The 12585-nt window shown below is 43.9% G+C and overlaps 1 protein-coding gene across 1 annotated transcript in view; it reads right to left on the bottom strand.

The window, feature by feature from the left end:
- Window positions 1-1640: 1640 nt before the first annotated feature.
- SETBP1 (SET binding protein 1) overlaps window positions 1641-12585 on the bottom strand; it is a 301077-nt gene continuing 290132 nt past the window's right edge. Inside the window, exons 4-5 of the mRNA XM_087715277.1 lie at window positions 12188-12355; window positions 1641-5551 (exon numbers count right to left, since the gene is read on the bottom strand). Of these exons, the coding sequence (XP_087571403.1) occupies window positions 5010-5551; window positions 12188-12355 (710 nt within the window). The 3' untranslated portion in view covers window positions 1641-5009. The remainder of the gene's footprint in view (window positions 5552-12187; window positions 12356-12585) is intronic.

Here is a 12585-nt window from a genome sequence, read left to right as displayed (position 1 = left end):
AGACCCTTTCCTGGTGAGCAAACCCATGGATGAAATGCTACTGGTTTGCACCGCTTCGCCCGAATCAGTAGGGACGATTGTTGTTGGCTCTGCGAACCGGTAGTGAAAGAAAAGATTCAGAGGTTTGCACAGCTCAGCTGTGAGCTGCGCGATCATCAGAAGTTTTTTTTCTTGCTTTTTTAAAGCATTTTTTCCCCTGCCAATTGCCTGAACCAGCAGGAAAAATATGCTTTAAAAAGTACACACACACACAAAAGCTTCTGACAATCGTACGGATCAGCTGTGAGCCATGCAATCATTGGAAGCTTTCCACCCCGCTTTTTAAAGCGAAAAAGCGAACCCCCTCCCACCAAGCCACACCCAGAGAACCGGTGGCAATTTTGTTTTCCACATTTCATCACTGATCAAACCCCCCAAGAAAAGAGTTGTCACCTATAACTCAACACCTCAAGTTCAAAATCACTCACAGACCCCATTCTGGTACTGAAAACTTAAATCTTTTTGTTTCAATGAAAAGGAAAAAGAAATTAAAACTAAAAATTAAATTGAGTGAATTCAAATGAGTTTTTATGAAACCAGTGAGTTCAAAGATGGAGATAATTTTACATTTGAGACTCATAATGGCTATCCCGGTGTCTCTCGCCCATGTACGCTACACTCGTTTTCCCCAAAAGGGATTTGATAAGCTAAAATGGTACTGCTTGAAGGTCTACAGTTGTTGTGGTCAACAATCTATGTTGGTTTCTATCAAGACAGGACCCTCAGTGTAGATTGACTTGAACTGCCCCTGAAACCTCTTCAAAAGATTTTGCAGAAGTCTATCAACTTCTCAAAAGACTTTTGCAGAAGTTCTGACAGTTTTCAAGAAGAGAAGGGACTGCCATCTGTCAGAAATGGTGTAGGGTCTCCTGCTTGGAATGGGGGGGGGGGTTGGACGATGACCTACAAGGTCCTTTCCAACTCTGTTATTCATTACATTGCTTAGGTACCATGTCTACAATAGCTCTGGCATACTATAGGTATTACCTGCCTTCTTTTTTAAATTAATCAGTATTATTTAGTTCACATCAATTTTCTTTGGTGCAGATGTAGAAAGCAACCCCAATCAATCCATCCGTCTCGCTAAAAATATAACATTCTTTTGAGACACCTATTTTGGCATCCATGTAGGGAAAATTAAGCAATGACGTACTAGTCCCCAGGAGAGGAAGTTTGGCTCTGCTCCAAATTTACTGGGATTATGGCAACGTGGGAATGAAAAACCCAGATGCTGGCATTGCTAGGGCTGATGAAACGTGTCCTTGAAAGACTTATGAGAATTATTGCCAAATCACAGCACGGATGGAAAGGAATACACTAAAGATGATTTAAAGCATGTGGGCAGTGAAAGATAGGTTGGCCTATCTGTGGTTTGTAGGACATTTCATCACTTAGAACCACAGAGGTGGAAGGAAGCTTTGAGGTTACCCAATCCAGCTCTGTTTGGTGTTGATGTCTTCCTTGACATCTTAAGACTCTATAATGCAAAAATAGGGAGCACCTCACTGCTTTCCAAGGTGGTTTTTCAAGAAGCAACTGGACTTTCCTTGAAGGCGTTTCGCTTCTCATCCAAGAAGCTTTTGTCAGTTCTGGAATAAATCCTTCCACCCTCCACCGTTCAGTCGGAACTGAAGAAGCTTCTTGGATGAGAAGAGAAACGTCTTCAAGGAAAAACAAAGAAACGTCAGCTGCCTCTTGAAAAAGCATCTTTGGGACAACCAGGATCTCGACGACTGAAAATCCCCCATAGACACTCAGTCTAACCTCCAAAACTTTTCCAAAAGTTTTTTTTTTTTTTTAAGTGACCTTATGGGAAAATGTATGGGGAAACTATATGGGGAAAACTGAATTTAACTGCATTTGTTTAATGGGACTTGAACAAGACATTAGAATGGGATGGGATCGGTTTTAGTTTTAGATCTGATCCCATTCCCTTTGGGCTTTGCAGTCTTGAGGAATCTCGCTTGATCAAAAAATAGGTTACTTCTGGTCCAAGGAGGCCTTGCTAATAGTTGCAAGGATAGATTCCTGCTTCAAAAATCAGTGAAATAAACTTAGGAACAGGGTAACAGAATTTCCAGGAACTATTTATTCATTTATCGATTGAATTTTAAGAGGGAGAAATTTTTGGTTCTACATATTCCGAAGGTGTTATCCCCACACTTAATCCAAACTCAGTAACTACCTCGACTTCTTTCATTATTATTATTATTATTTTGTTTTGCTAAAAATCTCTTACTCTGAGCTTATTGCATACATTATGCCCTGCTTGGTTCCCCCACCCTCCCAATAAGATGAAATTAATGGGGGAATGGAGAGGAAGTTATCAACAACTGCCTTAATCTTTTCCCCCCCCTTTTCAGGGGAAGGATCATTAATGCCATAAAGGGATAATATAAAAATATGCTGCTTAATGGAAAACAACGCAAACAGCATACTGAGTTAGCGAATCAAATCTGCTTCAGAAAGAGAAGCCAACGGCACAGTGAAAAGGATGGGTTTGTGTTCGATCTGGTCAATTGGAAATGATAATTTAAAAAAGAAAACCACAACTGGTCACACAAAAGTTGGAGTCCATGCAGATTTGATTTCTCCCTTCGTCTTTCATAATTACATTATATACAGGACAGCCCCACCCAAAATATTTCTCAATTTATTAAGGCAACCACACCTTGGAAGGAAAGATTTCCAGAGTGGCATTAATTCAAACACTATCTTTTGAACATCTAGATTTTTTTTTTTAAACATTATTATTATTTTAAGATAAGAACACTTGGTTAATTTCAAAATTTTCATTTAGAAATTCTGTGTTGAGAAATCTACACGGTTATCCTATGTTAAGATTTTTTTTTTTTCCGGTGAATTATTACTTCAAAATGGCTTTTCCTATTTATTTATTTTTTTTCCCCACTGTATTGAAAGAAAAAAAAAAATCACCAACCAGCCCTCGACACTAATGTGCAGAAATATTTCTCTTAATTAGCACAAATTTGCTTTGAGTAACCTCTATTTTTTCCAGCAATTGAATCCGTTTAATTTGCCTTTTGAAAATAGCATCATTGTAAAGTCCTGCTTATTTTTATTTATTTTGCCCATAGCTTCTAAAGGGCATTCACGGGTGAATCAAAAGAACCAAGTTGGTCTTTTGTGTACCCCCCCCCCGTTTTCCCGAAAATAAGACCTCCCCGTATAATAAGCCCAATCGGGCTTTTGGGCGCATGCACTAAAATAAGCCCTCTCTGAAAATATTGCAACACAGCAGCAGCCGTGAGGTGACCACGCTTGCCACCTCCTGCACCTCAAAAATAATAAGACCTCCCCGAAAATAAGGCCAAGCGCTTATTTCAGGGGTCAAAGAAAATGACTCTGTCTTATTTTCGGGGAACTATGGTATAGACTGATGTGGTGTGCATACACAAAAAGGCATTGCATTTTTGTGATCGCCATCTTTATTTTGTTGTTGTTGTTGATGACACCTTGGTGGGTCTCCATTTCCTTCAAAATCTATTAGCCAACTGAGGCTGCTGGAAAATTCATTTTTCTATCAGCCAGTCGACTGTCAGAGCCAGTTAGTTGGGCCAGTAAAAAACTGGATTTAGTTTTCAAACGAAGTGGCAAGCAATGGCGTCCATTTTGTAAACGCACAATCCACTCGGCTGCCATTTTTTTTGAAGGTGGCCGCCCCAAGCTCTTAACGTTTAAAAGGACCCCATCGTCTATCCCAGGGGTCAGCAAACTGCGGCTCTGGAGCTGCATGTGGCTCTTTCCTCCCTCGGCTCCGTCACCGGTCAGCGCCACAATTTTGAGAGGAGCTTCCGGTTGAGAAGCACAGTGCGCCAGGAGAAGGCTCTATGACAAAGGGAGGGTTTTCCAGTTGTCTCTACAATTGATAGGGCTTTCGGTTATGACCGGTAGAGGAAAAAGTACGCCGTGCTAGGGGGAGACTCTATGGTGGGGGGAACTGAACTTCCAGTCAGCTCCAGAATTGAACGGGGGGCTTCCGGTTAGGACCTTTGTGGCTCCCGGTGTTTTCTTTTCTGTGGGAAACGGGTCCAAATGGCTCTTTGAGTGTTTAAGTTTGCCGACCCCTGATCGATCCTATGTGATTCCTTATTTTCTTCCTACGTGACTCATTTTGAAACCAATTTCCTTTTCATCGGGCACTCTTAGGAGAGAGAGAAAATAACCACGCTTCAAAATTCGTGGCAAATATCCCTCAAGATTGGGTTAGGAGTTTGGTTACCATTAGCCCAGACAAATTTTCTTCTCATGTTCCCAAACCCAATGAAACTATGAAACCTTGTTGGAATGGGAAAGCGCATTTGAGGAATTTGCATTATAATTATTAATTTTGCATTATTTTGCATTATTAATTTTTTTTTAAAAAAAGGGGTTAGATCTGCAATTTTCAGATGTAACCCTGACATCTTGGTTCCTGGGCAAGAACTCCTGTGACTTAATAGCTTGTGTGGCAGGGAAGACATATTTTTTTCCCCATTCGCTACCACAGTGGGTGACCAGAAATGTTGCTGGTGATTTCAATGTTACCTACCAAAAAAAGGGGGGCAAGGACCATCCTTTGAGAAAGATATTGACCATACAGAGTCATGTTCTCCTACCCCTCTGGGGACTTCTGGAGACACAAGAACAAGGGTGACTTGTTTGAACAACGACAACATAAAAAGCAAAACTCAGTAAAAGTTTGAACAACGTCTTCCGTACCCCTCTCCCCTGTTATTAACCGAGGGGATCCCATCGCAGTTGAGTTCTTATTGTTATGAGGAGGAGGAGGAGGAGGAGGAGGAGGAGGAGGAGGAGGAGGGGGAGGAGGAATCAAATTCATCTGGACTCTTCATGGGTGCTGTGCTACTGAAATACAGAGCAAATTTGATGCTGTAGAAGATGTGAACTAGAGTTTTTCTGCTCTGAACGCTGAACGTTTTGTCTTTCGTTAGTATCCACGTTGGATACTAGGGAAGGTGTTCGTTCTCACCTCCTCTATTTTTCCGATGTCTTTTCCCTTTTACTTCCTCCTCCTCATCCTCTGGATGTGGTTGTGACTTGCTTTTCCGCTTTCCGCCTCTTGACGTCCGTGACGGAGGGACCGGGTGTTGAGGGGACTGGGAGGTTTCCCGGGCCATGTGGACCACCGCCTCAATGGTGGCGGCTACCGGATCTTGACCGCTGGCCTGTTCCAGGATCAGAGAGTTCAAGAGAAGGCGCTGACCTCGTTTGTAAGGCAGGTCCACGCATTTCTCCAGCACAGGCATTTGGTCTCCGGAGTCTTCGTCGAACAAAGCGGGCTGCTTCCGCGGGCGGCCGCGCCTCTTCTTGACAAAATTATTCCCCGTTTTCGATTGTCTCTGCAACCGTTTGGCTTTCAGGATTTTGTTGACGTGGTCCAGGTTCTTCTTCGTGGAGAGGATCTTGGTGTAGTTGCACATCTTACGTACCTCACACTGGATTGCTTCGATTTCACAGCGCTTGAATCTCTTCTTGAGGGTTGAGCTGGCTGGAGAAGACAAGAGAAAAGAGAGAAACCTTGTGTCAGAGTCAATCAAGATGGGGAACAATTGGTTACCAACATGGCGTTCTGCAAAAAATACCTGATGGATTGTGATTAACGCAGGCCAAAGTAAACCTTTAAGGCAGGGGTGTCCAAACTTGGGTACTTTAACCATGGTTGGCTGGGGAATTCTGAGAGCTGAAGTTCACAAGTCTTAAAATTCCCAAGTTTGGACACTCCTGCTTTAAGGTTAAGGTAAAGGTTCCCCTTGCACATATCTGTTAGTTGTTCCCAATTCTAGGGGGCGGTGCTCATCTCCGTTTCAAAGCCGAAGAGCCAGAGCTGTCCAAAGACGCCTCCGTGGTCATGTGGCCAGCCGCGGCACGACAAAACCGCGCTCGACTAAAGCACGCCCGATTAAACCGCGTCGCTGACGTCATCAACAGGGCGACAACAGCGAGCGCGGAGAAAGAAGGGCGCATCAAATAGCGCTTTGAAAGCAAGCCGATTCAAGTTAAGGTAAGGGTTAGGTTTAGGTTTAGGTTTAGGGTTAGGTTAAGGGTTAGGATTAGGTTTAGGTTTAGGTTTAGGATTAGGTTTAGGGTTAGGTTAAGGGTTAGGATTAGGTTTAGGGTTAGGGTTAGGTTTAGGGTTAGGTTTAGGTTAAGGGTTAGGATTAGGTTTAGGGTTAGGTTTAGGGGGGTTAGGTTTAGGGGTTAATTTTAGGTTTAGCGTTTACAGCGTGCTTCTGTCTCCGCGCTGTTGTCGCCCTGTGATGACATCAGCTACGCGGTTTTGTCGAGCGCCCTTTAATCGAACACGGTTTTGTGGTGGAACCGTGGCCAGCAGGATTAAGCGCTGAAGGCGCATGGAAAATTGTTACCTTCCCACCAAAAGTGGTTCCTATTTTTCTACTTGCATTTTTCTACATGCTTTCAAACTGCTAGATTGGCAGAAGCTGGGACAAGTAACGGGAACTCACTCTGTTATGCGGCGCTAGGGAGTCGAACTGCCGACCTTTCTGATCGATAAGCTCAGTGTCTTAGCCACTGAGCCACCGCGTCCCCCCAAAAAGTAAAAGTAAACGTTTACTGAATCTGAAATTCATGAGCAAATGTTGAAAATATGGGAAATGGCACGGAAAAAGGGAAAAAAAAAGTAGAATTTTGAAATTCTTGAGAAGATACATTTAAAATCCTTGTCATTGACGCTTATATATTCACAATAAATTATACCTTAGCATGCTGAGACCATGAACGAGAATCTTACAGAGAAATTCTTTTTTTATTTTATAACATTATGGAATTCAAGTTCTTTAGAAGGAATTGGCTTTTGAAATCCAAACGCTTTTTGCCCTTCCTAAGACTAACTGATTCACATCATCAAAGTCTTAAGACTGATTTATTTATATCAGAGCCATTTCAATTATTTAGAGTCTGCCCCAAGATTTCAAGTCTATACAGAATCTATTAAACATGCAAAGTCTAAGTGGTAACATCGACCCCATGCTAGCGGCCAAAAAGACTAATAATAATTCAAATGCAAAATAATAAGGGGAGCCAGTTTGCTCTAGTGGTTAAGGCACCAGAAAGTAAAGACTGTGAGTTCTAGTCCTGCCTTAGCATTGAAAGCCAGCTGGGTGACTTTGGGCCGATCACCAGGCGATTGTGAGTTCTAATTCTGCCTTAGGCTTGAAAGCCAGCTGGGTGACTTTAGGCCAATCACCAGCAGTATGAGAGTTCTAGTCTTGCCTTAGCCAGGAAAGCCAGCTGGGCGACTTTGGGCCGATCATCAGGTGATTGTGAGTTCTAGTCCCCCTTAGGCATGGAAGCCAGCTAGGTGACTTTGGGCTGATCATCAAATGGTTGTGAGTTCTAGTCCCGCCTTAGGCATGGAAGCCAGCTGGGCGACTTTGGGCCGATCATCAGGTGATTGTGAGTTCTAGTCCCGCCTTTGGCATGGAAGCCAGCTAGGTGACTTTGGGCTGATCATCAGGTGATTGTGAGTTCTAGTCCCGCTTAGGCATGGAAGCCAGCTAGGTGACTTTGGGCCGATCATCAAATGGTTGTGAGTTCTAGTCCCGCCTTAGGCATGGAAGCCAGCTGGGTGACTTTGGGCCGATCATCAGGTGATTGTGAGTTCTAGTCCCGCCTTCGGCATGGAAGCCAGCTAGGTGACTTTGGGCTGATCATCAGGTGATTGTGAGTTCTAGTCCCGCCTTAGGCATGGAAGCCAGCTGGGCGACTTTGGGCCGATCATCAGGTGATTGTGAGTTCTAGTCCTGCCTTAGGCATGGAAGCCAGCTGGGTGAATTTGGACCAATCACCAGGAGACTGCGAGTTCTAGTCCCGCCTTAGGCATGGAAGCCAGCTGGGCGACTTTGGGCCGATCATCAGGTGATTGTGAGTTCTAGTCCTGCCTTAGGCATGGAAGCCAGCTGGGTGAATTTGGACCAATCACCAGGAGACTGCGAGTTCTAGTCCCACCTTAGCCATGAAAGCCAGCTGGGTGACTTTGGGCTAGTCTCTCTTAGCCCAACCCACCACACAGGGCTGTTTTGAGCGAAAACAGGAGGAAAATGTGTCAGGCGTTTGCTGCCTTGTAAAAATAATAAAGGCAGGATACAAATAAATAAATTAAAAATGAATAAAATAAAAAAATAACGGCATTAACGGATGCCAGTCTGGCCCCAATCTGGCCTTCAGGAGAAGGCATTCCAAAATGTAAGATACTCAATACACAGCTCTCTTTCTCATCCAGGCAAGACACAAGTTCCCTCCCTGTAGTAAAACGCGAGGAGGCCCTTCTTAATGGGTGTGCAGATAAACACTGGGGGGGGGGGGGGGGCAGATCTGTTTGCAATCAATTTCTGAATAAGCTCCAGACGATCTTCTTATTTTAAGCTGCCTCGGGGGCTCACAGAGCATCCTTGCTGATATCTGGTCTTCATTTCACGTCCTTTCGATATACGGAGGATTAAAAGGCGGAAGGGATATTTTCTAATAATACAAGTAGGCCCTCGATCCATAACTGCAATGGAGCCTTCCCATTATGGTCACAAGGCACGATGGCCATTAAATAAGATTTAACGGCCATCCCTACTCTCCCCAATGCGGTTGTTAAGCAGCCACATGGGTCGTTTAGCGGAGCACAGGGTACCCGATGGATGGGGGAGGTCCTGGGAAATCTAGCGCTAACAGGTAGCCCTCTATTTACGACCGAAAGAGAGCTTGTGTCAGGCCTGCAGTCATATTCCTTTTAGGATCTTTGGCCTGCCACACTCTTTCTCTTTCTTTGCTGTGCTGTTTCATTAGTGAGGTAATTGGGAGGGGGAATAGTAAGGAGTAGAATGTGATGTTGCCAAAGCAAAATTCCTTTCTAGAAACCCAAGGTCATCCTTTGTCTCTGCACCTCTGCACCTGACCGGAACTAGATGGGTGGAAATGCCAAGGTGGCAGTGGAAGATTGGACCATGTGATGGACTTGTGGGTGTGGGGACAAGATCAAGAACTTTCAACAGGGTGGGAAACCCCAGGAAGCTTTCAGATTCGGGTTTCCCACAGATGTGCCAACATGTCTCTCTTAATAAATTGGAAGTTTGAGGAAAGTTCTCCCTTGGACTCTGATTTAATTCTGGATGATATTTGGAATGCTGACAGCTTGCCCATTACAAGTCATGACAGTCATTAAGCAAGATGACCACGTGATTGCCTTACTTAACAACCTCCCAGTTCCTGCCCTTCCCATTGCAGTCATTGCGACCATGTAAGACACCTCACGGTGGGGGAAGCCCTGGGAAGCGAACACTTAATCCTCAACCTACAACCGTAAGGGAGCCTGCAACCACACAGGTCAATAATGCCTGCTCCAGAGGTGGGTTCCTACCAGTTCGCACCTATTCGGTAGAATTGGTTCGTCAAATCTACCGAACTGGTTAGAAGAGGTTCCACCAGTGGACCCGGAAAGCAGGCCACACCTACAGAAGAGGTTCCAAAATTTTTTGAAACCCACCACTGGCCTGCTCTCACCAATGCGGCCGTTAAAATGACTGTGCAGGTCATTAAACGGAGCACGAGGTATCCCATGGGTGCGGGTGAGGCTCCTGGGAGACCTCCTAGTACTGTGCGATTGGTCATAAGTCACAGAATACTGTATTTAGGGTAAAAAAATTAATTATGACTGAATATAAACAGTATAGATAGTCCTCAAGTTACAACGGCTCATTTAGCAACTGTTCAAAGTTACAACTTCACTGAAAAAAAGCGACCTATGACCGTCTTTCACACTTACAGCTTCGGCAGAATCTCCCATAAGACATAAAAGAGGAGCGAAAGGGGAGGGGGGCTTTTGCAGGAAACAATTCATTCATTTGTTCATTAGGTTCGTTTCAGGAGTGTGAAGATCTGTCCATGAATCTCAGAGATTCTGTGCCCAGTCTTTCCTTGCACAGCACCTCCTTTGGAAAATATTTACATGGCAGCTTTCCAAGATAGATAAGGTCTGTGGTCATAAATACTCCTTTGAAAGACTGTTTGCCAGGGCTTTGCTGAATGTGAATGAGAGGAATTCACATTCGTTTAATAAAAGGGGTTTTGTCGGGACCAGGAATCTGCTTCGTGCTTTTGGGGGAAGCCAAGGTGAGAACAGTAAGTCATATCAGTTTGAATGCCTGGAATGAGAGCACCTGAAGAAAACAACTCCTACAAAAACAGAAAAAGACGGGATAGAAACATCGCCTTAGATGTGAAACCCACCAACACCTGCTGAGAAATTGAAGAGAATTAAACTTGACGATGCTCTTGAGAACATCTGGATAAATAAGTGAATAATGGCATTAAGAGCCGTACGGTGTTTGATATCTTCTGAGCATTCAAAAAAAAAAGGGGGATGAAACCGTTCAGAAATTAACTGCAGATCTTACAAGCAGGTAGTTGTGATGGCAGAATTTAATCCTAACGACGGCATCTGTTCAGAACAAATTCTGCCAGACAGACTGACTTCTTCTAGAAAAAGAAAAGCTGACACTTTTCTCTTATAAAGCATGGGAGGAAACACCAGGAAATTCTCCTTAATGTCATTCCAACAAAGAATCGGTAAAATAGCCGGATGGGAAACAGCCATGTTAGATTGGAGACTTCAAGAAAGATTTCACGTGTATCATGGATTTAAGACAGATTTTCATTAAACCCTTTATAATACTTATACAGTATATCATAATATAGTACTTGTGTTACTTATATACTTATAATATAGTATATAATAAACCCATTATAAGTAAGGTTCAATGGCTTGGAGAAACTATAGGAACCGTATTTTTCGGAGTAGAAGATGCACCAAGATTTTGAAGAGGCAAAATAAAAAAAAAAGTTTTTGCACTCTGCAGACCACCCAAAAATGGCCCGTTTTTCATCCCCCCCCCCAAAAACCAAAAAAACATAAAAGCATGCATAGCCTTTAGGAGGCTTATAGAGTGCTCCTGAGGCCTGGGGGGCAAAAACGAGCAAAAATGCCAAATTTTGCTCATTTGTGTCCTCCCCAGCCCGCAGGAGCACTCTGGAAGCCTCCTAAAGGCTATGCATGGCCATTTTTGCAAAGGGGGTGGGGTTTCGGGAGGCCAAAAATGCTGTATTCAGTGTATAAGGCGCACCCAGATTTTCACCCTCTTTTTTGAGGGAAAAAGGTGTGTCTTATACTTCAAAAAATACGGTAGTTTTAAGTTAAGTTGTAAACGTTTAAGCTTACAACAGCACTGGAAAAAAGTGACTTACGACTGTTTTTTACACTTATGACTGTTGCAGCCACCCCCATGGTCACGTGATCAAGATTCAGATACTCGGCAACCGACTCATATTTATGACATTTGCAGCGTCCCGGGGTCACGTGATCCCCTCTTGCGCCCTTCTGACCAGCAAAGTCAACGGGGAAAGCAAGGTTCATGTAACGACCGTGTTCCTAATGTAACAACCTCCATGATTCACTTAACAACGGTGGCAAGAAAGCTTGTGAAATGGGGCAAAGCTCACTGAACAACTGTTTTGGGCTCAATTGTGGTCATAAGTCGAGGACAGCCTGTATATTATATTCCCTACTGGTCCAACTTAACAGGTAAACCTTGAACTTACAAACATGCATTTAGTGACCGTTTGAAGTTACGACGGCACTGGAAAAAGTTGAGAACTCTCTGTACTTCGCTCAAGATGGACAAGGGATTGATTGTTGATGCACTACAGATTTACAAGAGCCAACCAGTCTGTCCGTATAGAAATAACCTATTTATTTATTTATTAATTAGACTTATATACCGCTTCATAGGGCTTTCAGCCCTCTCTAAGCAGTTTACAGAGTCAGCATATTGCCCCCAACAACAATCCGGGTCCTCATTTCACTCACCTCGGAAGGATGGAAGGCTGAGTCGACCTTGAGCCGGTGAGATTTGAACCGCTGAACTGTAGATCACAGTCAGCTAAAGTGGCCTGCAGTACTGCACCCTAACCACTGCGCCACCTCGGCTCCATTAAGTAACATTTGGATTTTCATTATTTGTTAGAATCCGCTTGCTTTGCGGCTTGAATTTTTTCAAGGTGTTTCCGGGAGCAAAGTTTTTTTGGGGGGGAAATGCAAAGTTATGGGAGAGGCAGTTACCTGTTTCTGCTGCGGTTGAAGAAGGTAAGAGAGATAACATTGGTGTCGAAGACACGGCAATGCCATTGAGAGCTGCTGGTTTCCGACGTGTCACTCCCGCCAAAGCAGAACATTCATTCTTACTATGGAGCAACGCCTGGTCTGCTTTTAGGTGAGAACTGGTCATTCCTGGAAAACACATAAACAAAGAGGATTATTAAGTGGGGGAGTAACTTAGATTTGACCAAACATACGACAGCGCTCGGAAATGGACTTCCAAGCTTCTTTACTCACAAATAGGCTTCAGATTAACAGAGTTGGAAGGGACCTCGTAGGTCATCTAGTCCAAACCCCACCCACCGCCCAAGCAGGAGACCCTACACCATTTCTGACAGATGGCAGTCCAGTCTCTTCTTGAA

This window comes from Thamnophis sirtalis, unplaced genomic scaffold (genome assembly GCF_051295495.1).
Source record: "Thamnophis sirtalis isolate CommonGarterSnake01/CBP01778 unplaced genomic scaffold, rThaSir2_p1.2 scaffold_5, whole genome shotgun sequence".
Classification (NCBI taxonomy): Eukaryota; Metazoa; Chordata; class Lepidosauria; order Squamata; family Natricidae; genus Thamnophis; species Thamnophis sirtalis.
The sequence above is the reverse complement of the archived record's forward strand: the minus strand, read 5'-3'. Positions and strand labels throughout refer to the sequence as shown.